The following is a 25,473-nucleotide window of genomic DNA, read 5'->3' as shown; positions in this document are numbered from 1 at the left end:
ATATTATTTTTTAATTAATATAAGTTTCTAAATTGGTTTTTAATTTAAGCACTTTTCCACTCTGAATAATCATAATATTTAAATGGAATATCAAATGTAAGTAAACCATATTCTCTCGCTTTCAATATAGCAACAAGCAATTTCTTATGAGACATTTGACAAAGACCAGTTTTTCTGTGAACAAAAAAGGGGATAAATAAAATATACGTAAATATTTTAATTTTTCTCAGTATTCAGAAATATTGAACTTACTTATAACTTAAGATTTCTCCGTTATAATCGGATATAAATTGTTTTAATAAATTTACATTAACAAAATCAACCACTAGGTATTCATCCCTGCATATTGGACATGGATTACCAGCAGAGATTACAGATTTTCTCTATAAAATTTATAATATTAGAAGTTAAAAAATTTTTACTAGTTTCAATTACTTTTAAAAAAAATACGTACAATACAAGTTTTTCGTGTTTTTTGTGGTGGAATACCACCTTTATGATTTCGTCTATACAATTTCCAAACAGGATCATTTCCATAAGTTTGTTTATAAGCTGAAATAATTTGTTACGTGTAATAATTATTTAACATAAATATTTAGACACTAGAATATGTTTGCCTAGTGTTCAAACAATCTCGTTACTCGTTGTATATTTAATAGTTATTGAAAAAATTTATTCTATGTAGGCATTCACCATCACTTTGCATGTATCTTATACTAGTCTCCACAGGAATAATTTTACTCCTATCCTTATGAGGTGGTACTTCCTTCACAGGTGCAGGTATTTCTTTATTTTCTTCATCAAATTGTGCAAACGAAAGACGTATAAATCTTACAGGTATAACCTAAAAATATTGATATCTAAAAAGTTACAAGCGTTTCAATATATTCATACTGTTAATTCTTACTCTTGCAGTTAAATTCGTTCGTAAAATTGATCCAGCCAATTGGAATCCATTCAATACGAATGACATTATTTTTTCTTTAACACAATTCTTAGATAATTTGTATTACGAACGCAATAGTACTCGTACGATGTAGTAGAGAAATCATATATACACGCACGTATGCATACATTAACGTGATCAAATTCAAATAAAATATGATTCAACTCTTGCTTCAACATTTACATTATAGTTAATTAATATTACAACCTTTTTTTATTACAAATTTTTCTATCTTCTTTCAATCTAATTTGTTTAATAGTGCTTACGTTTCATAATACTTAGAAATATTTACTTTGTTACTATCGCATATTGATATGGACAAATATTTTCTTGTTATACTATTTCTAAACTTTTATCATAAATATATCAAGTATTTTGTATTCTCACAAAAAGTTTACATTACATTCGATATATCATGTTTTATTATAAAAGCTTTTTTTCATAAAAGTTGCTGATTTGATTAAGAAAATTGTAGGTTGCGTCGGAAGTTACTAAAATATTTTAGTTACTTTATTATTTTTAGACGTAGTTTTTGCTTTGATAATTAATTATAATTAAATTAAATATTTTTAACATTTTAGTATTATTATTCAAAATTACAGTAATGATAATAATCGGCACATAAAATAAACAGACATTTGATTCTGTTGAAGGAAATATGACGTTTCCGGTTTGGGCGTAACAGCAGCTTCTACGTAGTTAGGTGAGGATAATTTTACTCGAGTTAAAAGTAAATTTCGGAATTGTTCAACAAGATATCACAAGAAAATCATCATTAAGGTAATAAAAGTAAAATTTAAACAATGTTTGATTACAGATGGCAGATCGACGGGAAGATATTTGCGGATTTTGGGCGATCTTGTAGCATTCACCGAATCCGTAGTCTATTTGCGTCGAAGCATAGGGCCACGTCGCTTTTGTCTATAAGAAATGTTAAATTTCTTATGCATCGCTGTGAACATTTATTTTCCATAAAAGGATTTAATTATTAATCAAATGTGAGTGGCTTTTCTGTCGTTCAAAAAAGCCGAAGCCTATATTTTTTCGATACCGTTTAATTTTCAAATTATTAATCAAAAGGTGGTACGGTTTTATTATTCAGCACGTTACGTACCACAAAACTTTAAGTATATTTCGTAATAGATATAATAAAAATGGAAGAAATTGAAAAATAAGTATTTGAGGCCTAAAAAAGCAAGGTGAAACGATGAATGTACATATTAGTGATAAATTCATGAACATATTGTCGGGATTATCGGGTTTTCGTAATAGAAATTGCATGCATGATATGCGTTATATTTCCAAAATCGAACGAGTGGCAATAGAATATTATTGAAGAGCGTTACTAAAAGTGTTAGTGATTGTATACACATATGAAATTCATAAATTCGGAAAAAATCCTAATGCAGCACAAATGAACGATCATGGTGTGCTATAAATAGAAGTTGTTCGGTGATGATGTCAAGTGATAGGGTGGGGTCGCGACAATTATTGGTCGACTTTAGGGGGGTGCGAAACGTGATTGGTCGGTTGTGTAACCATTCTGGGTGGGATATGCGCGGAAGTATTGCGCAGGAAGAGATCTGCCAGTTGACCATCGAGTGAGCACCGTTGCCTGGAGGAGCATACATTTCGTACTGATAGTTTTACTATTTGTAGCTTTCTGTTGCTTAATTTCAGTATTTGAAGTTCTTTGTCATTAGGGAATGAAAAATAACGAAAGCATAATTCAAATCGAAAAGATTCGGTATAAAAATCATTTCGATTGGCGTTTCTGATTTGTGAGGTAGATTCCGTATTGTAAAATGAGAGGACAATGAGGATAAGAAAACGTTTCAAGAATTTAGTATTCACGAATGATTTTCGGGGAAAGTACATTTAGGCTTAGGTAAATAATATCTGGCAATGTAATTTATTCATAGATACGAAATCTCTTACCTATGTCTCTTACGTTCGTGAGAATATTCAACAATATGGCGTTGTAACGTACTACGCTTGTCCTTCAAGAACTACGTTGAGATTTTCCCGCAAAAAACCCGAATATCTTTGTGTTTTATTACAGATTTACGTCATGATCCTATGTTTGTACTTCGATATGCGCTAAATCGTCAAGAATAACATCAAAATGGTAAGTCGAATTTATTAAAATCAATTACTTTCCCCCTTACTTCGCAAATTTTTTGAGAGAGGGCGCCATATACATAGAATTGCGACAGACGTAATGGAAGGGGAAAGCGGTAGGATCAATAACCTTCACTTGTGTGACCTCGTATCCTAATTCTGGCATCGCCAACATCTAATCGTCGTGCACTACGCGCATTTAGATAATACAACGATGGTTTATCTAAATTTCATTTAATATGAATTCATAATACTCATTTTAACTATCAAAATGGGGAAGGTAAATGATCCTTACGCTTTTTTATTAAGTTTGCATTTCTATGTAATATTCTCATTGTTCTTTTGTGATTAAAATTTTTGTTTTTATTTATTGATATGATTCACGTAACACTTTTATGTAATACATGATTTATATTGAAAGTTATAACAGTATGTTAATTTACAATTTATATGTAACATTACGCTTTTTTTCTTTTTTAGTACAGGTTAAATTTCTAGTGATACATTAATGATATTTTGTACAAAACTATAAACAAATTTTATAAATCGTGTGCATTGATTCAATTAAATTTGAATTTAAAAGTTTGCTTACTAATTTAGAAAGTTATCAAAAAATTAGAAATGAAGTTATTAGTTGGTAGCAGTTTACTTAAAATATTTAATATTATTTATTCAAAACAATTAATTAAGATTTGTTATTAGCTCTATTCTACATAGTGTTTTGAAACTTTAAGGTATGTGATGTTGTCCATATACTTTTTCAGCCGCGCATAGATCCATTATCATTATTGAAGTGTCTTAGCGTTTTGTTGGGGCCAACTGGAGGCATTAAGAGTAAAGAAGAAGTTCATCGGTTAGCTAATTTAATGACAAAGTTCTCGAAGAAACTTGTTTCAAAATGCATTTACATTCAGATATTAAAAACTACAAACACCGATTTGCTTAGTCAGTGAGTATATGTTTTTTTTGTATTATTAGGAGGTTATTGATAAGTCTGTTACCACTTACATCAAAATTAAAAATTTTTTATGTTGCATGTTGAGACACATGACATGCACATTTGTATAGTCATGTGAAAAATAAAATACATGCTAGATTAAGAAACTTGGAACTCAGAACCATTGGACGGTTTGACACGTAAACCGTACTCACTGATACGAGTCCTACAAACATTTGTTGAGAACTATAATATTATAAAACTTATTAATATCAAAATATTTTGTGTTATATAATGCTGAAGTAAATGTCACAATCTAGGATAGTTTAGAATTTGGACAAATTTTTGTTTTTCTTAGATTTATGGGTGCTGGAGGATGGAATCTTATTCACATGTGGCTCACTGATGGCATTCTTGCAAAAAATTGGGCTCTCATTCAGGAACTTCTTGAGCTTTTGCTGCTATGTCCAGTAGATATTGAAAGATTAAAAAGCAACAATTGTCCAAAATTAATAAAAGGTCTATCAAAAGAAGGCAGTCATCAAGGTGTTAGAGTGTTGGCTAGTCGATTAGTTGAGCAATGGCTAAAGATAGTGAAAGGAGAAGCTGCACCAAATTCTGTGCCAGCACAAATCATGACAATTCCGGTGCAAGGTACTGGAGTTCTAGGACATGCAAATTTGGTTTCTGAATCAGCGCAACAACAGCAACAGTTTTCCATTCATTGTGGTATTCAACAAGTCTCGGATGGTGTCGAAAATGCAACAGTTCATGTGCAAGATCTGCAATTTACTCCAAACTCTACAACAACCATTGCAGTACCCCATATTCAACAACAGCAGCAACAACCGCAAGAACAGCAGCAACAACAGCAATTGCAAGAAAGGACAACTGTACAATCTTTGCAACTGCAAGTTGTTAGTAAACCGCAGCAAGTGCAATTACAACAGCAATTATCATCACAGCAATCAAAAAAGCCAGCTTTTGTTGTGGTATCTACATCTTCACAATCCCCAGTTCCTGTGTATAAAATTACAATTCGTGAAGGTAAACAAATTCTTACAAAAGTGGAGACAGATGCTACAAATATTAATAGTGTTTTAAATACGAATAGTACAAATATAGAAATTAATGGAGATGTTGTGAACGATACACCTGCTGTGAAACATACTGTTGAGGAAGCAGAATCTAAGGAACTCAGTGATTGTGTAGTCAGTGGTCAAGGTTATAAAACAGATGTTGCACAATCTGAAAAATTAGACCAAGTTTCCAGTGAAGTGAAACAGACTGTAATAGATTCCACGGACAGTACTGATGTGGAAGTTGTTAAAAATAAAGAAAATAAAGACTCTAAAGACATTAAAGACAATGTTAGTAGTGAAAGTAGTAAATCTAGTAATAAAGAAAACCGGGACTCGTCTAAAAAAGATGAAAAAAAATCTAGTAGTTCAGATAAAAAAAGTCATCATAGTTCGTCTTCATCCTCCAAAAGTTCTTCTAAACATACCTCAAGTTCCAGTTCGCATCGTACTAGTTCCACTTCTTACAAATCTAGTAATCATCGCTCTAGTTCTAGTAGTAGTAGTTCAAAAAGCTCTAGTAACAAGGATAAGTCTTCCAAGGACAAGGAGAAACATCACTCGTCTAATTCATCTGGTAAACATAGTTCTAGTAAAACTAAATCCGACAAAGAAAGAGAAAAGGAGAAGCAAAAGAAAGATCAGGCAGAAAAGGATAAGGCGACTCTGGAAAAAGTACAAGGACAGGCATTGAGTTCAAAGTTAGGAAAAATACCTAAAAAGAAGTTGGAAGAAGAAAAATCAGGAGATGCAGCTGTAAGAAAGTCATCAACAGACTCGAGGGACAGCTCTAAGGAAAATAAGACTGATCCGAAGAAAGTTATCGCAATGCCAGAGAAAAAGAACATTTCTATTTCTATCGAGAGTAGGAAAAATTCTCAGGATTCTACAATGCGGCCAAAGACTGTGAAAACGTTTAATTCTAAATTCAGGTCAACTGGTTTGGAGGAAGAAGTAAAACCTCCACCACCTAGATCAGCAAAGAAACCAAATCCTATCATTGATAAAAAGGTCATACCCCAGAAATTACCTGTTTTGAAGAGGCCATCTCCACTCAGAGAAGCTATTCCATCAACAGACAAACGAGCTAAGTTGTCATTGGATTCCCCAACTACACCTCCAAGCGAAGAGAAGAAAGGAGGCATCAAATTGATACCACCAAAACCAAAACGTAAGTATCATCCAGTATCTAAAGTAATATGCTTAAAACTTTCTTTATATGTATCTATACGAATTTTTTTTCAATAAGTCAACTAAATTTATTAGGGAACAAGGTGTATATCATCTTAAATTTGTTTTTAACACTGATGTTCTAAGACTACATGTAAAGTTTTCAGAAAATTAGAAAATTTTTTTTAACAGGTTATTAATGATATATTTCGTAATTGAAAATCGTTCGTATCGTCAGAAATTTTATAAATTATTTTATAAATTATATTAGTATGAATTCTATCAATTACTAAATGTCTATATTCTTATATGAGTAGACTAATTAGATTTGTTGAATGTATGTTAAACTATAAAATATTCACGCTAAAGAAATTTGCGACACCATATTGCATTAATATAATCTGAAATTTTCTGTTTTTTTAAAGTATAAAAGAATAATGTATAGATAGTACTAATTATTATGTGTACATTAGATTTGTAACATAATAATATAGTACCTCTTTACGAAAGATACCAGCATTTTAAAAATTGAAAAGTTATCGATAAAAGAATGTTTATGTGACTTGTTTCGGCGCGTATAATTACATGTAAAATAATCAGTCTCTGAACATCAGTTTCTTTTATTATATATGCTACTACTAACTTCTTAATATTGAGTTTGCAGGTGGATGGCTCCAGGAGAAGCATGAGCAAACTATATATATTTTATATATTACGCAATTGTTGATTCGTAAATTAATAATAGTTTTTTATTTATCCAATTAATTAGCAATTTCTTTCAGGCCAGTATTGTTTTAATTTGTACCATATATTAGAACCCTATGCTACTTTTTTTTAAACGATTAGAGTCTTATAGAAGATAAAAGAAAACCTGTATCGATCGACCCACGTGGAAGTGGATCGAAACTGGATCTCGTGCTTGCCTCGATAATTAACGTCGTGTTTGAAGAATGAAGACATTAGGATCGTCTCTTTGAACATCGATTTATTTCCTATGTTAAGAAGATTAAGCAGGTAATCTTCGATAAAGTATTAATTACATCGTATGTACAAAATTTCCGAAAGCTAGTGTCGTGTGGTTAAACTCACAAAATCGGATATGACGATAAGCAATACGTCGAAAGTAATCGTGCAGTTTTTTCAAACAATTATTTGGTTAAAACAGAAACGGTGTGTTTTCTTATTGATAGAATATTCGGGGTGTGTGTTTTACCGTTCACTGATGAACGATACACCGATAGAAGTCACCATCGGATATTACTAATCTACCTAGGTAAGGAGACAAACCAAACTCTTGTCTGTCCATACTTCTTCCCTTGTACATGTACACCCTATTAAGCATTTAAATAAATTGATCAGAAATCTGGAAATATTTAACTCTTGGGTTTCTGCTATACATCTTGCTCACTGAATGCTTGATAAAGCAAACACTCACACCGTGGGCCCATCCAGATTTCCATCCTCTCGGTGACTAATCGCACAAATCGGAAGGTGCAAAACCAAGTCGGGGCTTTCAAAAGTGGTGTAATTTATCAAGATAAAATATATTCAATGTTCAGACAATCGGTAGAATTACGATGCAAGTAGAACAAGTTACGATATTAGTTTACAAATATAATTAGCGGTGATTTGGTTGCATGCATCTTAAATATTTTAGTTCGTTTCTGTAAAAGTCACAGCAACGTAGGTTTCTCAAATTTACTTATACAATCCATTTTGTTTCCTTGGTTTTACTTGGTATTAATATTCGAACAGTAACCGAAGTTTGGATGTAAAATGTTTAATAGAATTCACATCGTTTCGAGTGTCACCGCACAAGGGAAAAGAATCTTTACAATCAATACGCTATCTTCAATTCTACATTATTCTTTAGTTCACAGTGGATTTGCAGAATCATTCGAATACGTTCGTGCATTCATCAGAGAGAATAGAAATTTGTTTCGGGCACATAGTCCCGAGATATCCTTGTGAAAGCGAGAAAGAATGATAGAGAGAGCGAAAGAGCGAGCGAGCGAGAGAGAGAGAGGGAGAGAGAGAGAGAGAGAGAGAGAGAGAAAGAATGTTGAGAGAGGGAGCGAGAGAGAGAGAATAAATAGTATGTACGAGACGAGTAGATGAAAAAACAAGCGAAAAAAATGTGATACGACGTTCAGAGGAAGTTCATTTGAAAGACAGTACGGGAATCTCGTGGATGAAAAGCACTTCCGAGAATGCATAAAATTACGATGCTGCGTTTCGACACGTCGACTTCGAGCAAGCCACCCGTAGGATCAGCGGGCCTCTTCTTGCACGACACATAATCGTCTATTACCAATGACGACGTCAACACGGCGAAGAAGTCACCTTCCTTGCCAGTGGTCGCGGATTAACAATCGGGTGAAAAGAAATTGGAACGGGAGAAAGAAAAAAGAAAGAAAGCTGGGATAATGAAAATCAAATATTCGATATTGTGCCTTGTCTTTAGTATGAGCATAATATTAACTTATTTTTTTCGAATCCATATACATATATGGTGGGATTCGCGTGTATTTATTCTTTCGGAGAATGTAGCTTTTTATCGTATTAAAAGAAATGATTTGCAAACGGCCAATGAATACTGTCGAGAGCTCGCTTTAACGCGTATATTTTTTCCTTAAGAAGAAATTTTCGCTCAATTTACAGGAATATTCTTAGTTGCTCATAAACGTTTACTTCTCTGCCAAAAAAAAAAAGTATATGGCATGGTTCGAGACAATGAATGCGGTTGATTTCTCTCATCTTGTTCAAGTACCTATTTAGTTGAAAAAGAAACACGAAATTCAATGTCGTATAAATATTTTTGTGAAATTAAAGGACTCGGACAATTTAGTGTCTCGACGTATAGACTGAAATGGAAAATCCTGTATTTGAATTAGACGCGAAGAAGGATGAAACGGGAGTTACGACGGAGTTGCGCAACGGCGCACTTCTCCGTTATGTCTGCGGAGTACCGGGGCGGATGTTTTTGCAACGGTTTCGCGTAGGCAATCGCGTACGGGACCAGTCTCTGTTTCTCGTAGCAGTAGCATTACGCTCCGCGTAGTAATATATTAACCATTCCACATATTTAGATCCGCGCCACAGTGTGAACGTATTCTCGCTATGCGGGTACCTATCTTGCATTTGAATTCGAAACGAATTCGAACGAAAAATAAAACCCAATAGCTCGTTCTATATTAGAAACTATTATTTACGAATTATTTTTCGTTTACTTTTTTATTTGTACGTCGGAGATAAATCTCTGAGAGGAAAAAAAAAATATATATTTACGCGTTACCTTAGAATTTATGACAATCGAGACACTGTTTCAAATGAAAACGTAAACGTTCTTTCGTTTATATTAATTTCAATATTGCGCACTCGATTATATTACAAAAGAGAGAATAGAGTGGATTAATTGTAGTAAATTCGATGTGTACAAATATAGTTTCATCTTCGTATTATACATAGTTCTCTTATAAACGTTAACGTATTGTTATTTACGTATATAAATATCTACAAATTCTTCTGATCACATTACCATTAATTTTATATATTTCGTTTCATGCAAGAAAATGGATTTCTGACATTTTTTTAATATTTGAGAAAATCGTATATTCTTCATTATCTGTTGCTAGTTTCAAATTAACATAAAAATTAAAAATTAAAGAAAAGATAGAAATAGAATTATTGCTAACTGCGTAAAATTTCAGTAAAATTTGTGATTATATTAGACAATAGAATATTAAGTGTACAAATTACAATGAAGGTCTTGCAAAGATACAAAATAAGATGTGGAAAAGCAAATGTTTATTGTTACATAGTAGATGCACTATAAAAGTAAATTTGTGATTTGCAACATCTTTAGAGCGAAGTAAACTTAAAAATGACTCGAACATGAACCGAGAGTTTTATGGAAATAAAATTGGAGCCGTACAATAATTAAACCCGTATATTATTCCCCAGTTTACTGTTATCACTTTTATTGAATGCGTTCCATGAAATATTTATACAATGATCTCATTATCAGATAGATATATCATTTTTGCACATTCTTCCTACGTATAACAATACTTTTGTTATTGTTGCGTCAATCGTATTTATCTAAAACGTCGTCAATTATACATACCATACTTAAAGAAAGAAGTACATCAACCGAAACGAAATTATTTGATGTTTGAACGGAACTCGCTCGATTCCAAATTTTTATATTGTTTACAGCGATTAATCGTTGCATTGCTCTGTTTACGGTTGTGAATATCATAATAACAATTTTGTGAAAAAAGAAAAAGCAAAATGAGGAAAACTTTAAGAAATGTTCAATGATATTATCGACCACCGTGCAAATACACAAAAAAAAATCTTTGTTTCTATTCATCATCAAAATGTATTTGTGAAAAAACTACGATTTACATAATGATCGATGTATAAATGCATTAAATGTCGTATGATCTTTTAGAAACATGAATTGTGTATTTATATCAAGCCGGGGACAATATTAAAACATTAAATACCAATAGAATAAAAGTTTATAATTTTTTTTTAATTCAAAGTCACCACTTTTGCGTTCGATGTACGACATATGAAAAGAATTATGTTGTTAATGATACAAGCAACGAATTAAATATAAAACAAGTAGATTTACGACGTTATCTAAATTCATGTTTAGCTTGTTACATTTTTCGCGCTGTTAAGAAATTCAAACGACATAACGTCGCTGTACATGCATACGTACATATTATTTATATCTTTGTTTTACATTTAGCTTGATAATTAGAACAATACAACTATCTCGTCGACCAAAATTTAGCGATTAAATTTATCGATTCGCGCGTGTTGGATGTATTCTAATGATATTGTCTTTGTGAAACAATTTAACTTGATATTGAAGCGCAGTAACGCGCCAAAGTGCATTCGATGGTTTTTTTAAAAGTTTCACTTTATCAATTGATCGTAATGATGCTTCATTCTTCAAACAATTTTAAAGTAACGTTTTTTATGCTATTATAGAATTAATACTCTTTTAATTTCAGGTTTTTATAGATGTTCTTCATAATTTACTTTCCGTTAGCTTACTCATTGAAATGAAAGTGTTATTTCTTTTCAGCTTTATCAGGATGTAGTCCATACACTTTTGTCTCCGATTTTGACTATTTATAAATATGTTTTTTTCTTTCAGGATATTTTACAGGTACATATGCGAGCAGTTCGCGAGAATAAATACTTTTAAATACTCATGCAACTAACATTTATTTTGCAGGTCTATCTTATTATACGGATATTACGGATTAATGAGATTGCAAGTGCGGTATTTTTTCCTTTTCAAAAAGACAAAGAATGTCACGGATTTTCAACAACATTTGATATGTCCCATTTGTTAATTAATAATTTCACTGCTTGCATTTGTGGTTTTGATGAAACCGGACGCGCACAATTCTATATTTTAAATATTACAATGATACTGATAAAAATGTTATTAGAATAAGGAATAATGTTATTGTGTGTTTATATAAGTTTTTTTATTCAACTGTTACAATGACAAATAATAAAATTTCTCTTGCAGTCAGGAGTGGAGTCGCAGAAACGAAATAATTCATTTATTAGTAATAGTTATTGGTAGTGTTAGCATAAACGTGTTTCTCTTTTTCTTTATTTTAACTGTGATCATTTATTTATTTTTTACAGCAATGGTTCTACAAGAAAGCGATATGTTTATGGATGCTTTGACCGCATCAACGAAGAGTAAAGAACCGCGGAAGAGAAAACGTAGGACGTCCATCACGAAAGACGGTCCTACGGATGCTAAGAAACAAGAAACTGCCAATAATGATAATCGTGATGTTACACCTCCACCCACCTCACCACCAAGTGCCGATGAAAAATCACCTGTAGTTGTCAAACCTAACTTTAAGGTACGTGTAATTATAAAATTTTACCCGCTATGAGAATTCAAATTTTGATAAATGTATGATTTTCATGTTTGTATTTATCATGTACAGAACAACATTTGTAATCTTTAACTTCGTTAAGCAGTAATAGGAATGAATTTTTATTATGTTTAATTATTTTAATTACTCTGTAAAAAATAATTTAATTAATTTTGTTTGATTTGATGTTGCATTATACATGTTTTATAATAATAAAAATATATTGTTTAATTTGAAGAAAGATACTTTTCAAGAAATTTGTTAAACAATTTACATTGACTTATGAATTATGTAATAATTTATTTGTTAGCTGTAATACGCAATAAAATTGAATGTTCCATTCGTAAAAAAAAACATATTTGTTTCTCGGTTACAGTTTTATCAAGATACATTGGAGACGGACGAAGATAAGGAGCAGAAAGAGAAAGAGAATTCGGATGAAGAAATTAGAAGAGAAAAGGACGAAACCACGGATGACCAAAAAGAAAATAGGATATTCAAATCAGATATCGATGACGACGCTGGAAGTAACAGTAAGATATTTTGTTCTTATTGAGTTATAAATTGTATTATTTAACATTGTGTCTTGGTAGCTAATTTTTAATATTACCTATTAGCACCAACGCCCGATGACGATATGGAAGAAAAGACTTCCAATTCTCCTGAAGACTCATCCTCGGTATCTGATTCGACGAAGAAAGAAAATGTTAGTTCGTATCCAGAAATCCGTTACGTCGACGGGCTAAGAAGCGTTTTACTACTTCAGAAAAGAAAAGGGCCCAAAAAAGTACTGAAATGGAAGACAGATCTGGAATCGGTACGATACTTTGAGCTAGATGAGACAGAAAGGGTTAATGTGACAAAAACATTTACCGATATGAAACAAATGGAGAAGCAGAACGAGAGAGAAGCATTCCAAATGGCCAGAAAATTAAGTAAGTGGTCGAGAAATGATCCTTACATTTTTTTTTAATACCGAAACATAAGATAAAACTTAATTAATGATTTATACAATTTTGTAGGTAATGAAGACTTGATGGAAGAAAGGACAAGATGGAAACCCTTAATTCCGATCGATCTACCTCCAGCCTTAGTAGAATCTGGAAAAGATAGCAGAGAAAAAGATATACAGTACGCTCGAGAAAAGGGCATTTTACAAGCGCTATACTTCAACCGAAGCATGTAAGAAAGCACAAAGATATTTATATTATGCTCTCTTTACTAATTATATGAAATACATTTTAATATATGATCCAGTATATTCTATATTGGCAGTTGGTACTGGTCGAAGCTTCCATGTGTAATTTCGACCAGTACCATCAATTTCTATTTACTAAAAATTTATGTATGTTTCAATTACAGGATTCCAGACTCTGCAGCGGAGCCCGATGAAGAACGTCATCATGTATATAGTGATCCCAAAATCATTCCTTTGGATGACCTTACAGGAAATAAAGAAAGCGAGAAAGACTTTACTTCTATGGCGTGGCCAGAACCAAAACCTCAGTTGCAACCTCAAACACCAGTAGTGTCAAACTTCCATTACCCAACGTTTCCTCATAATCAACAGCCAGTAATGGCGCCTATGGGTCCTCAGGCTACATTGGGTCCAATACCTCAAATGTCTCAACAAGTAATAGGACCTTCTCACATGGGCCCATTGGGTCCAGACATGGTCGGACCAATACCTGCTGGAGGAGGAGGATGGAGAACGGGAGATGGAAAAGTTGTTGTACCCGACGCAATGGGAATGAATCCAATGGGAAATATGCCGAATGCATTCCCACCAGGAATGGAAGGGGGACCAATGGTTCCACCCGGAATGATGGGACCACCACCTATGTATAATCAACAAGAAGGTTATGGTATGATGGGTCCAGAAGATATGGGATTTAATAATATGAATCCGAATAATTTTCAAGGCCCGCCTGGTCCTATGTACGGACCTGGACCTAACTTTCAAGGCCCTAGAGGCGGTGGTCCAATGCATGGTAGAGGCAGAGGCGTTCCTGGACCTGGTTGGTACAGAGGTGGTGGGGGGCCACCTGGAAGAGGCGGCTGGAGGGGGGGCGGCGGTGGGTGGAGGGGAAGCGGGAAGCAACCGCCGGTATGCAGACAATTTTCTAAAAATGGCTATTGCCGAGTTGGTGATAAGTGTCAATATCTTCATCCTGGAGTAAACTGTCCACCATTTTGAAGGAAATTGTAAGAACCGAAAAATTCATCGGCACATTCGTTATAACGTGACATGAAAATTCATTCGTTCTGAATGAATTTATAAAAGTGGATGATCGTACGTAAACAATTATATCGGACTCAATCACGCGTCAGGCGCGATCATCAATGATAATGTGCAATTTTCTATTAACGATGCGAATAATCAGTCGCATAAAGTAACATCTATACAGTTATATTTTCACGGGACTTAAATGATATTGAGTAATTCTCGATTTCTTTGTATTGCATAATATAGAAATTGAATATTACGAAGAACAGCATGATAAGTTTATTTTTCATGAGTGATATTTGCAGAATTTCATGGTCGGAAACTGCATTAAGTTTAAAATGACAACGGAAAGAAATGAATAGGTTCATCGGCTGCTGGACGGCAAGAAGTTCCTAGGCGTCACTTTTTATTATGATTTCAAAAAGATATTGAAAGTCTGAAACTACTAAAAAAAAAAGAAATGTTTGTTTATTTATATATATTTCAGAATATACTGAAAAATTGGACTATGTCACGTAGATAAATTCTCGATTATCATGTCTTCCTTTGGCGTTCACGATTTACAGACGGTATCCACCATCGCAAATACGATTGGGGTAATTGTAACGGTAATTAAGTTAACAAGATCGTCGCAAATTTTAATCTTACTAACATGACAATTAGCAATTTCAAAATGTGTGACGCTAATGAGCAGGAAGTGCAAATTTCAATTTAATGAGTATTTGTCTTTCAAGATTGCCGGGTAGGGATGTCCAATCGCTTTCTACTAATAAATACATGTAATTAAAATGCTGTTGAAACGAATTAAGCATAATATACAACGGAACATTGTAACACCAAAAGTTCAAATAACGAGTTAAAATAACTTTTTATTAAATTAAGATGTCTCACATTTAGTCGTGTATGTAGATTTATTGTAAATATCATAATTGTATCATTTTGTATAAAATATCGCTAGCTCTAATAACAAGAGACTGTTTTAGGCTTAAATGGAATGTAATAATATAAAAAGAGCAACAATTTTTAGTAAAAACATGTATGTATGATTTTAAGTAATTAATGCAAAGTGATGACATTTATAGAGCACATTTTCATTAATAATTTTGAATCTGTGCTTCATAAATCAGATCATTAGTATATTATAATTGTATTAAATATTTTTTACGGATTAAAGGTAGTGGTTACTTTTTTGTATATGATTGATTGTTACGTTTGTATATAACATTGATTGTTGTATAAGAACTGCTTGAAGGAATACATGAGTGATAACTATTTTTTAAAATATGATGCATTACTATACCAATTCAAAGGCTCCTATTCATTTTATTACTTTTCTATATTATTTTTAAATATTCCTGTTCATCTTTCGATTTTTATATATGAATTGTGCTTTTTATGGTTTATAGTTACATTCTCTTACTAAAATTATAAATTTGCTACATTAAAAAAAGTTCAAGATTCTGTATTTCAACAATTATCTATCAATTTTATAAGTTTTATGAAATCAATGTATTATATAACGTTAATTAAAAAAGAACATATATATCAGTATTAAATATATATTTATTGTATGTGAACTAAATATATTATATTTTTTACTTTAATTTTAATATATATTAAACATAATTTCTTTTAATATCAGTCATTTGTCAACTGAAAGAGCAAGCATTTTACAAAACGTCATCAAAATTTAAATAATAATTATATAATCAACCATAAATTATGTAAAATAATTTATTTAAATTGTTGAGGGGGAGGACCAAAAATACTTCCACTTTGTTTACTTGCAGTTCTGGATGGGGCAAATCCAAGCATCTTTTGAATATTCTGTAAAAAATTAATATAGCTTTTAACTAATGTAATTAGGACTGTACTTTTGATATAAAAATGTATAAATGTATATATATATTTAAAGGCTAAAAGATAACTGTCAAAACATTTACTGCTATTAATTTGAAGTTGTATTTTATAGAATAAGTATATACCTGTCTGATACTCATAGTGCATAGTATATAGAGAAAGATAAACGAACATTCTGTATAATCATCGCCAGGAAGGTTTCTATGTGATAAACCTTGTATCCAACTTATTGGAACAAATGGTAACCTTGCTACTACTCTACCATCAAAAATGCTATTAAACATACTGAGCAGAGCAGTAAATGCAAATCCAATTGCAAACATTGATTTCATCTTCACAAGAGACAAATCTCTATTATTATTTTTTAATCGTTCTTCCTCTCGTTCAATTTTTTTCTTCTGTTGTTTATCCAGCGAATCACCATGTGCTTCCTTTCTTTTTTCCACTACAATCAGTTTTACTTAACAATGCAATGAACTTATTGAAACTTTTAACATAGTTATTATCACATAGAAACTTACACTTTTTACTTTGTTTTTCTACTTCGGCCTTCAGTTTTTTATATTTTTCTGTTCTATAAACCATTAACCATGTTAAACCTATAAATAATATTAAAATACATTAAGAAAACAATAACATGAAAGCTGAGATATAACCTCAAATTATGAACAAGAAATATTTAAGAATCTTATACCTTCTCCTAATAAAGCTGTACAGATACTAATAAATACAATTAAAATAGTATCTGCCCACATGTTAATAGAATTTTTTTAAAATATTGCTTAAATTATTTAGGCATGTAATCCGTGTATTGCTATGTTAAAAATTCTTTCACTGTTTTGATACGGAGTCTTGAATAACTGTGAATGGGTATGAAATCAATTACTATTATCTATCGTTTTAATGATAAGTATTTACATATTTACGTTATGAAAAATAATTGAAAAATGTTCATAATTTAAAATAAAATTCAAGAAACAGAACTCAGGCAAATAAAAGTCGTTCGGTTAAGGATATGTACGATTTCATTATAAAGTCTTTATTTCGCAATAAATATTCCTTGTTATTTAATAATTTTATTCGACGTTATTTCTCTTCTAAAACTATATCGATAAAGAATCTTATTGTTAATATATAACTGTAAAAAGGTACAATATATACATACGATATAATAGTGTTACAAACGAATTTTCATACAAAAACAATTCTCAAATACATTTTCAATAATGTATGGTTTTCAAGATTGAGAATTGCTTTAATAGTATTAACGTAAAATACTGATTCCCACCCAGGTGAGCTATGTATCGAAATAAATTTTGTATTTTTTTTACTGTTAACATTGCATATTAAATGCATCACATAATACTTTTGGTCACGTAAATGGTAAAAAGAAAGTACCTACATATGTTTAGGGAACACATGTTGGTAAATTTATGTAGATGCAAAATACATCTATAACATATTGTGCTACCATTAAGATCCAATGAAATATTTAAAATCTGTTGTAAATATCATTCACCGATTACGCTTCTAATGTTTATTATCAGTCGCTGCTAAAACTGTCTAATTTTTTTTCTAGGTGTTGAGTGTTTTCATTTTTCAAGCATTTTCTAATCTCAAAACCAAGAGCGGCGCCTAATGGTGGCGGAACGGCGTTACCGATCTGGCGATGTTTATCAAGTATGCTCCCATAAAAGCGGAACGAATCTGGAAAACCTTGCGATCTAGCACATTCTCGTACACTTACAACTCTGGTTTGTTCAGGATGTAAAACACGGCCCTGTAATACAAACGATCAAATGAAATCTTTAAATGCGAGTTCAAAAGATAATGATTTTAATTAAAGAAAAATTAATATTAACCTGTTTGCCCATAGGTTCTGGATTTGTAATGGTAGTACCAAAGAACCCATCCCATTCTAATCTACCGTACAAGCCTGCCCAGTGGTTATGACGATTTCCAGTGTGAGGTAAACACCATGGAATTAATGTACCATATTGTCTATCTATCGGATCACATGGTTTACGTTCGCAACAGCTACATACGCCACGGAATGCTCCAGTAGAACTTTTGCCAGCCTTCTTATCATGGTGAGTATATTCTCTGCGACATAAATAAATAAATCATTTACCTTACTTTGTAGAATAAGTATTTTTTTGTTATATTTAAAAAAAATTACAAATTAGTTATACTTACAATTTTTTCGAGTACGTTCCGTCGCTTAAACGTACCGCAATATTTGGCAAGTCACGCCAATCAGATCCGCTTGCGGTCGGAATATGTGCAATTCGAGTTTCGACCAGTGGTGCCATATCTTTGCAAACGTGATCTCTCAATATAGTATCGGGTTCCTTAGGTCTAACCTAGATACAAACAAACGTACATACTTAATACAAAAATTGTATACCAATATTAGTTTATTAAATGATAGGTAACTTTGATCATACTTTTCTTTGAAAGTGAGAAATTGCCTCGTCCCCGTAAGCCATTTCTTCTTTGTTCCAACCATTTCGGATATTAGGTAAATCGGACATTGCATCGCGAACACTGATAGTTCTATATGGTGCCGACTCTGTCCAATCACAATTTGATGAATACTAGAAAAAAGAAAGAAAGAAACCATTATTAAATTCATATAGATAAATTTAACGATTCGTATGCAAATTGTGATTATATCTTACTTTTTTATTATCCACAATAACGCTTAATTGACATGCCCGTTTGCTAAACACATGAGTCGGTTCTGGGTATTTTGGAAGCATCTCTCCTGGCGCAGCAGCAAATATTATTAATCTAAAAATACATAAATGGTAAATAAAAACACTAATGTTTATCGGTACAATTTAAGCTTTACGTACCTTCTTCTTGTTTGCGGAATGCCGTAATTTCCAGCTTGCAGAATACCAAATGTACATTGATAACCCATTCGTACAAGACATCTTAATGTTAATTTGAGTACCATACTTTTTTTAAAGGAAACAAAGTTTCTAACGTTTTCCATAATAAAGAATTTTGGTCTATAATAATCACAATAAGACAAACACGATACTACTAGAGAATTTTTAAATAAAGAATATTGTCGTGAATTAAAACGATTCATGCCACTGAAGCCTTGGCAAGGCGGTCCGCCACATAATAATTCTACTTCGCCTTTTTGAGGTAAACGTTGTCCATTATTATCGCAAAGTTCTCCCTATATAAATGTGAATAAAAACGTATATCAGATTCGCGTGTACTATATGTATAATTTTTTCAGAATTAATATTTTTAATTGTACGCACATTCATAACTTTTCGCAGAAGCACGTTACAATCCTCACAAAATACCGTTGTATCAGGATTATTAAGCCGATATGCGCATGCAGCTGGTTCATCTTTTTCAATCGCCCATCGATTGTTTATGATACCAGCTTGTCGCAATCCTTCAGATAATCCTGCGACACAAATTTAAAATTAGAAAATCAGAAACTTCTGAACAAATAGTGAAATTAAATATGAAAGGTTTTACTAACCGCCACAACCAGCAAAAACATCTAGCGTTTTCAACTTTTCTGAAACGACACAATGCTCTAACGGGGTTTCATTTATTTTCTTAGTATTAGGATTCTCTAATTGTTTATTTTTGCACTTTGCTTTCCCTTTTCCTTTTCCAGACTTTCCAATATTCATAGCGTGATTAGGCGGATCGGTAAATGTCTTTTCTGAAGCATTATACGCCTGAGAAAAGTAAAAGCGATTCGGACCACCAGCTGTCCATTCCTCCACAGATTGATCTAAATTCTCTGAATACACCAGGTAGCATTTACCTGCTACTTCAGAAAATTTCACATCACAGACTTCGTCGCTCCAATATACCATATTGAGGTCAACTTGTTGCATTAACGTGAGTCCTTTGTGCGTGTTTTCTGGCCGATACATTTTATTTATTTTAATCCATACATCGGACGAAGCAACTAATTTATTATTTGTCTTTGCGTATATTGCTTTAATATATCCAATATGAAACGGTTCAGGTGTATCGTAATTTGAACCTTTAACGTGGTCCGAAGACTTTCGGTAATACTCGGGATACATATCTTCGTCTACCTTCCCCTTCTTCGTTTTGGAAGCAGTGTGATATGTTGATGTATATTTAAATTTTATAATTCCTGGAGATAAAAATACAACAGATCCAACCTTAAATTCTTCATCTTTATATTTTACCATATTATAAGTTACTTCCTTGATACTTTTTTCTTCTTCTCTATCAAAGACCTTTGGCGTATAAAAGCATTGTAATGCAGTAAAGCGTACACAAGCAGGACAAAACCGATGACTAATTTCTTTTCTCTGACAGACAGGATCTGAAGGAGGATCCTCAAAACGAGCTGTTTCCGGCGTGTATCGTTTTTGATAAAAGAATGTTTTACCATCTTTATTCTGTAACTCGTCTTCTGGTAATAAATCTGCGTTACCTAATTCACTCCAATTTTGTGGGCTACTTTTATAAATAACAGTAGCCTTGGATTTAACCGAAGTAAATGGTACATTGTCACATTCATCAAGTAAGAACAATTCTAAAGGATCTGATGTTTCACCAAGTACAGTATCACTACCTCTCCTAAACCAATTTACATGGCACAACTTTGCACCATTTTTATCTTCCCACATATACATGACTTTCGCTATTTGCAATGGTACTGTGGGATCATTCGACTCAATAAATACATAATCATTTGTGTTTATTTCTTCGTCAATTACCATTACCGACTTGTAAAATGTCCTTCGACCGTCATCGATAATCGATTCTCCGACCCATGTAATTTCTTTCTCTACGTGCTTAAATTCTTTCAAAATCATCTTTTGAGTGATTTTTGTATTTTCTATTAATGTTTCATTAAATTCATCTTCCTGGTCCGAATCATCAGCTTCTTGTATAGCCATATTTGGACATCTTCTTCTCATGCAAGCCTGTTTACCTTTTCCGGATCCACCAAACTTAGTCATATCTTTGCAAGTAGAACAAACTCCACAATCAGGTTGTTGGCAGGTTTCGCATATTCCGCACCTGTGCCTCTTAGGTCCCGATATATCTTTCTCACGATTTGTAGCTAATTGGTCAGAGAAGAATGTTTCGAACATATTATTAACTAATTTTGTAGTTGTAGCTTTCGTCCACGCAATTTTCTTATTTATTTGATCTTTAGGGTGCGTTCTCAGGGCAAGTCTCTTGTTTAACGTTACGCCCGCAAGCGTGACTAATGCTCGCATACATGGACTTGTAATTAGCAAAGGATCTTCTGGTCTTGCCGACGAATCAAAAGAAATAACTTGATCACAGATAAACTGAGCATATCGTAATAAGGAATCTTCTGTGAATCTGGATAATCCTTTTGGTGGAACTATAGTCTGAAAGAAAATATACATATACATAAATAAAAATTAAAGTACTTTGCATCGTTTAAAACAGTTTCTTTTTTCATAGGGAAAGTTTACCTGTAACTTATTTAACAAATCTTCATAAGTAGGATTATGTTCGTCCAACAAGTATTCTATAATTATCTTGCTCATGTAAATCTTCTCTTTCACAGAATCCATAAATGGTGCATATGCTTCAGCAGGTTCCATTAATATATACTCTGCAAATGCTGTAGTGAATCCTATGAGCGCTAATTCACCGCCGTCAAAACCAGACACCCACCACTCATTTATTGGTCCCATATCTTTTGTAGGCACACCACCTTCTGGACAAGCATTTTCTTCGTAGATAGGTTTCATATAACCAGAAAAATAAAGTACTACATTTTTTTCAATTAGGCCAGTGTCAAAAGAACACAAATGTCCATTTTTATCATATACACTATAAAAAAGAAAAACATAAAGTGAACTTTAATGTCTTTAGGGTCTATAACTGTATATTTTATATACAACGAAGAATGACCTACCAAAAGTCTGTTAATTTATTTTGTGGTCTTTCGTCGCCTTCATGGACCATAGCTTCTTCACCTGTGAATAAAGATAACTTTGGGTCTGTTAACGCAATAAGTTCTTCTTCTGCCCCATTAGGATGACCGGGATATATCTTTATATCGTTACTTGCTAGTTTTTGACAACAGTATTCACACTTTTGGTGAATGTTAATAGGTTTCTGAAACAGTGCTTTTGGCTCTTCTATACTTGAATTATCGTTTTCTGTTTTAGTTTTCTTAAGGGTGTTGTTTTCAAACTTATCATTTGATTCTTGTTGTTCCTGATTTAGTTCAGTTTCAGACTTAATATTGTGCATTATGTTTTGCCCACTTTGTACCAACATAGGAGCCTTCGATTCTAATTCTTCAGCCATATCGCTTTTCCTTTTAATAGGTTTCTTCGATTGATCATTTTGTTTTAACGGTGTATTTTTATTAGCGTCCCTATTGACTTTGTGCAAATTTTGTGTAACTTCAACGTTAATATATTTTCCATTGCGAAGTTTTTTTCTATCATTATTTGATTCTTGAAGTATCTTAGCTTTGATCAATGACGAATGAGAAATAAATTTAATCTCTTTATCGTTTGAGTTACTCTTTGTATTTATTTCCACGTTATGTTCAAGTGTTTTACCTGTATTTTTATTCTCCTTCATGACATGCCCGTTTAAAGGTATTTGATATCTTTCTAAATCCTCAATCTGTGTATGCTTCTCTGTCTCGTAATTTTCAGTATTTGCTATGATAGCCGGCATCATATTTAACGAAGTCAATTATACTCACTGAATTCTCGTCAAAAATTTGTTCCTTACGGATTATGAATTTCTTACATCTAAATTGTAATTACGTTAATAGGAATGTAGTCGTAATGTTAGAGAAAATTACATATGAACACGTTCTCTCATCGTTTCACAGATATATGTAACGTATATATAAGTATTAACCATGGAAGCTAATAGTGTACCGCCAAAATCTTTCAAAGCTGGTTTACATAAAGACGCCGTCCTCAGGTCACACTAATGGCATGCTACGTTGTGTATAACATGTTTCTCTTATTAATTATTTAAATAATACACTTTATTAATTCAAGTTTTAATAAGTATAATGTAATCTACAAAATTAAATGTACCAATGATTTTTGTATAATTTTTTTATTCAGAATTAAGTAAGTGATTGATGTATCTGATTGGTTCTGTGTCCCGTTTTCCTTTCTCTTTCACAATATACGACTGAAACGCTAGGTGACGTTATTTAAGCTTTATGATAAGATATCAATGGACAAATAGATTATTATTTATCTAATTGATGTCATTTTATTTTAATACATATATATATTTGTTATTTAAGAATAACATGCAAAATATTGGTTACGCGTAGTAGAATTCATTCGCAGAACGTAACGATACCGCATTTAACAAATGGTAGTTTAATCCTTCGATCGATGTTCTATATTAATTCTTCAAATATCAAAGGAATTGTAAAAATATTGTCATTTAACAGTAATTTGTGTAATTTATATGTAGGTTAGATTTTTTGCCACTCTCATTTAGTTCTTGAATTTATCGCCTGCGTCGCTACAAAGTACCTTACTACTTATTCCACTAAAATTCAGGCATACTTATCTACGATAGTTATTCTCAGTTATTCTTCATCAATGACAAAAACGGTTGATACAATCGAGTTTAAGGGATACAATAAATATATATTAAATAATATAATTTTACAAGTATTAGTAATTATATGTTATTAATAACATTATTAATGGTATAATTAATACGTTTTGATTATTGTACATAAATATAACCTGTCAAGTTATATACATGGTCTTGTATGACTTTGTGGTACTCTGGGAATCATTTTCGGTGATTCAATATTTTTGAAAACTTTAATTTATCCTCGAATAGGTGGAAAATAATGTTTAAACGAAAAGGTTAAATTAAATCATCTTCAAGAACAGCGTATACATACAGGTATTTGTACGTAAAATAAATTTGTCGATGTACCTTTCATTCATAATTTCAGGCGTACATAATATATTAACCGTTTGAATGACAAGATGCGTGTCCGTACTTCGGTTTTCACGCGAATAATAACAGTAAACGCGATCGTGCTTCGTCCGTTTCAATGTAAAAATTTACTACAAACTCTGTCGAACTTGTTATCCTTATCTCATTATTCAATGTTGTTACTTAATATTCGAGGGTAGCTCCGAATTGTTCTCGTTAGACAATTGTACAATTGTACAGCTTAGTTTGTTTAAAATAAATCCCATCATCTGTGAGTTTATATAGTGTTTGCTCGACACATTGCATTCATACTTGCAATTACTTTTAGTATTCAAGCAGTTGGAAAAATAAATTTTAATAATGGTTTTAGATGAATAAAAAGAACAAGGTGCCCGTAACTATTGCAGAAATTTCTTATGTGTATCGGTCAACTTCTAAACAAATTCTTTCTAGTAAAAGACATTGTTCAATTGTTTTTTAAGCAACTAAATTTTAAGTGTTACATTCTTTATTAGTTCGTAACTTATCATATGTTACAGTTGTATGTTATTACTGCTAAGTACATAGAAATTGAGAAAATATGGAAAGTTCAAATATAACAGACGAACAAAAGAAATTTTTGGAAGAATGTGAAAACGAATTCAAAGACCGTTATACGGAAAGGGATAGTGCATTTATGAAAATTAAAAGTATGGAGCTGAAAGGGCCGCCAATCGTGGATCCTTGGTACAATAAACAACGGAGATGCGAATGGACACGGCCAAATCATGGTCATGGAAGGCGTAATAACGCTTGGGAGAGACGGTGCAACGATAAAGGCGATAGACACGATCGATATGATCGACATTCTGATAGACATTATTCACATCGTAATTATAAACCGTACTAATGTTTGTAATTATCTTTTTTTTATAAATACATTTATTTTTCATTGTACATAGACTGACATATAAGAAAAGATTGTAAAATAAAGTTCATACGGACAAGTTTTTTTAATCACATATGAATTCTGGTTAGAAAATTGAGTACCATTGATTAAAAAACATTGTGTATAATAAGTACACTGTGACTACTTTTGTGACAATGATATCCAATTATATAACGTTTAGTTATAATTTTTTAATATAGTTTATCCCACTGTTTATAGTTTCAAATCTGCAGTTGTAAGAAAATGAATATTTTTATTGTTTAACGAGTAATTCAATAATAACAATTGTTGGATAAATTTTGATAAAAATTTTTATGGTTAAAGTACG

General features: G+C 32.2%; 5 protein-coding genes across 7 annotated transcripts; 2 read left to right on the top strand and 3 right to left on the bottom strand.

Annotated features, from left to right (window-relative positions):
* Positions 1 to 33: 33 nt before the first annotated feature.
* Positions 34 to 1,147, bottom strand: LOC122403561 (28S ribosomal protein S18b, mitochondrial). The gene is made up of 5 exons (XM_043407155.1): positions 908 to 1,147; positions 694 to 844; positions 455 to 552; positions 253 to 383; positions 34 to 174 (listed from the first exon to the last, which is right to left on the bottom strand). The coding sequence occupies exons 1-5, from the start codon at positions 971 to 973 to the stop codon at positions 45 to 47; spliced, it is 576 nt and encodes a 191-aa protein (XP_043263090.1). The 5' UTR covers positions 974 to 1,147; the 3' UTR covers positions 34 to 44.
* A 464-nt stretch (positions 1,148 to 1,611) lies between these two features.
* On the top strand, positions 1,612 to 15,284 carry LOC122403540 (putative mediator of RNA polymerase II transcription subunit 26). Of its 3 annotated transcripts, none has more exons than XM_043407130.1 (10): positions 1,612 to 1,649; positions 1,764 to 1,944; positions 3,009 to 3,074; positions 3,832 to 4,016; positions 4,363 to 6,254; positions 11,936 to 12,162; positions 12,554 to 12,710; positions 12,795 to 13,112; positions 13,200 to 13,359; positions 13,540 to 15,284. In XM_043407130.1, exons 3-10 carry the CDS (start codon positions 3,072 to 3,074, stop codon positions 14,372 to 14,374), a joined length of 3,777 nt encoding a protein of 1,258 aa, XP_043263065.1. In that variant the 5' UTR covers positions 1,612 to 1,649; positions 1,764 to 1,944; positions 3,009 to 3,071; the 3' UTR covers positions 14,375 to 15,284. The 3 variants fall into 3 exon arrangements, with proteins under 3 accessions (XP_043263065.1, XP_043263056.1, XP_043263047.1); XM_043407121.1 differs by having other exon boundaries at positions 1,764 to 2,834; XM_043407112.1 differs by lacking the exons at positions 1,612 to 1,649; positions 1,764 to 1,944; positions 3,009 to 3,074 and adding an exon at positions 3,233 to 3,347.
* Positions 15,285 to 16,072: 788 nt separating this feature from the next.
* On the bottom strand, positions 16,073 to 17,108 carry LOC122403533 (calcium load-activated calcium channel). Its single transcript, XM_043407098.1, has 4 exons — positions 16,959 to 17,108; positions 16,786 to 16,863; positions 16,390 to 16,709; positions 16,073 to 16,231 (listed from the first exon to the last, which is right to left on the bottom strand). Exons 1-4 carry the CDS (start codon positions 17,017 to 17,019, stop codon positions 16,139 to 16,141), a joined length of 552 nt encoding a protein of 183 aa, XP_043263033.1. The 5' UTR covers positions 17,020 to 17,108; the 3' UTR covers positions 16,073 to 16,138.
* Positions 17,109 to 17,501: 393 nt separating this feature from the next.
* Positions 17,502 to 23,164, bottom strand: LOC122403527 (DNA (cytosine-5)-methyltransferase PliMCI-like). Its single transcript, XM_043407085.1, has 10 exons — positions 22,188 to 23,164; positions 21,739 to 22,102; positions 19,776 to 21,651; positions 19,546 to 19,697; positions 19,123 to 19,457; positions 18,946 to 19,057; positions 18,712 to 18,861; positions 18,461 to 18,627; positions 18,127 to 18,367; positions 17,502 to 18,044 (listed from the first exon to the last, which is right to left on the bottom strand). Exons 1-10 carry the CDS (start codon positions 22,967 to 22,969, stop codon positions 17,808 to 17,810), a joined length of 4,416 nt encoding a protein of 1,471 aa, XP_043263020.1. The 5' UTR covers positions 22,970 to 23,164; the 3' UTR covers positions 17,502 to 17,807.
* Positions 23,165 to 24,675: 1,511 nt separating this feature from the next.
* LOC122403522 lies at positions 24,676 to 25,195 on the top strand. Its single transcript, XM_043407080.1, has one exon. It carries the CDS (start codon positions 24,798 to 24,800, stop codon positions 25,104 to 25,106), a length of 309 nt encoding a protein of 102 aa, XP_043263015.1. The 5' UTR covers positions 24,676 to 24,797; the 3' UTR covers positions 25,107 to 25,195.
* The last annotated feature ends 278 nt before the right edge of the window (positions 25,196 to 25,473 follow it).

The sequence above is a fragment of the Colletes gigas genome, unplaced genomic scaffold, assembly GCF_013123115.1.
Source record: "Colletes gigas isolate AHSC1104 unplaced genomic scaffold, ASM1312311v1 Colletes_gigas_Sc00002, whole genome shotgun sequence".
Lineage (NCBI taxonomy): Eukaryota > Metazoa > Arthropoda > Insecta > Hymenoptera > Colletidae > Colletes > Colletes gigas.
Note: the sequence above shows the minus strand (reverse complement) of the source record. Positions and strands in the feature narration are given on the sequence as shown.

Bases quoted from the DNA above. Each gene is read 5' to 3' on its own strand.
- LOC122403561 (XM_043407155.1), bottom strand. From the start codon at position 973: ATGTCATTCGTATTGAATGGATTCCAATTGGCTGGATCAATTTTACGA. The intron at 553-693 runs GTGAATGCCTAC...AAATTATTTCAG, and splicing joins AAGATACATGCAAAGTGATG to CTTATAAACAAACTTATGGA. The intron at 175-252 runs GTAAGTTCAATA...TTTTGTTCACAG, and splicing joins GGAGAAATCTTAAGTTATAA to AAAAACTGGTCTTTGTCAAA.
- LOC122403540 (XM_043407112.1), top strand. The intron at 12,711-12,794 runs GTAAGATATTTT...ATTACCTATTAG, and splicing joins TGACGACGCTGGAAGTAACA to CACCAACGCCCGATGACGAT. The intron at 13,113-13,199 runs GTAAGTGGTCGA...ACAATTTTGTAG, and splicing joins CCAAATGGCCAGAAAATTAA to GTAATGAAGACTTGATGGAA.
- LOC122403533 (XM_043407098.1), bottom strand. From the start codon at position 17,019: ATGTGGGCAGATACTATTTTAATTGTATTTATTAGTATCTGTACAGCT. The intron at 16,710-16,785 runs GTAAGTTTCTAT...AACTGATTGTAG, and splicing joins AGAAAAACAAAGTAAAAAGT to TGGAAAAAAGAAAGGAAGCA. The intron at 16,232-16,389 runs GTATATACTTAT...AATTTTTTACAG, and splicing joins GCACTATGAGTATCAGACAG to AATATTCAAAAGATGCTTGG.
- LOC122403527 (XM_043407085.1), bottom strand. From the start codon at position 22,969: ATGATGCCGGCTATCATAGCAAATACTGAAAATTACGAGACAGAGAAG. The intron at 21,652-21,738 runs GTAAACTTTCCC...ATTTTCTTTCAG, and splicing joins ATTTGTTAAATAAGTTACAG to ACTATAGTTCCACCAAAAGG. The intron at 18,368-18,460 runs GTAAGTATAACT...TTTATGTCGCAG, and splicing joins GGAACGTACTCGAAAAAATT to AGAATATACTCACCATGATA.
- LOC122403522 (XM_043407080.1), top strand. From the start codon at position 24,798: ATGGAAAGTTCAAATATAACAGACGAACAAAAGAAATTTTTGGAAGAA.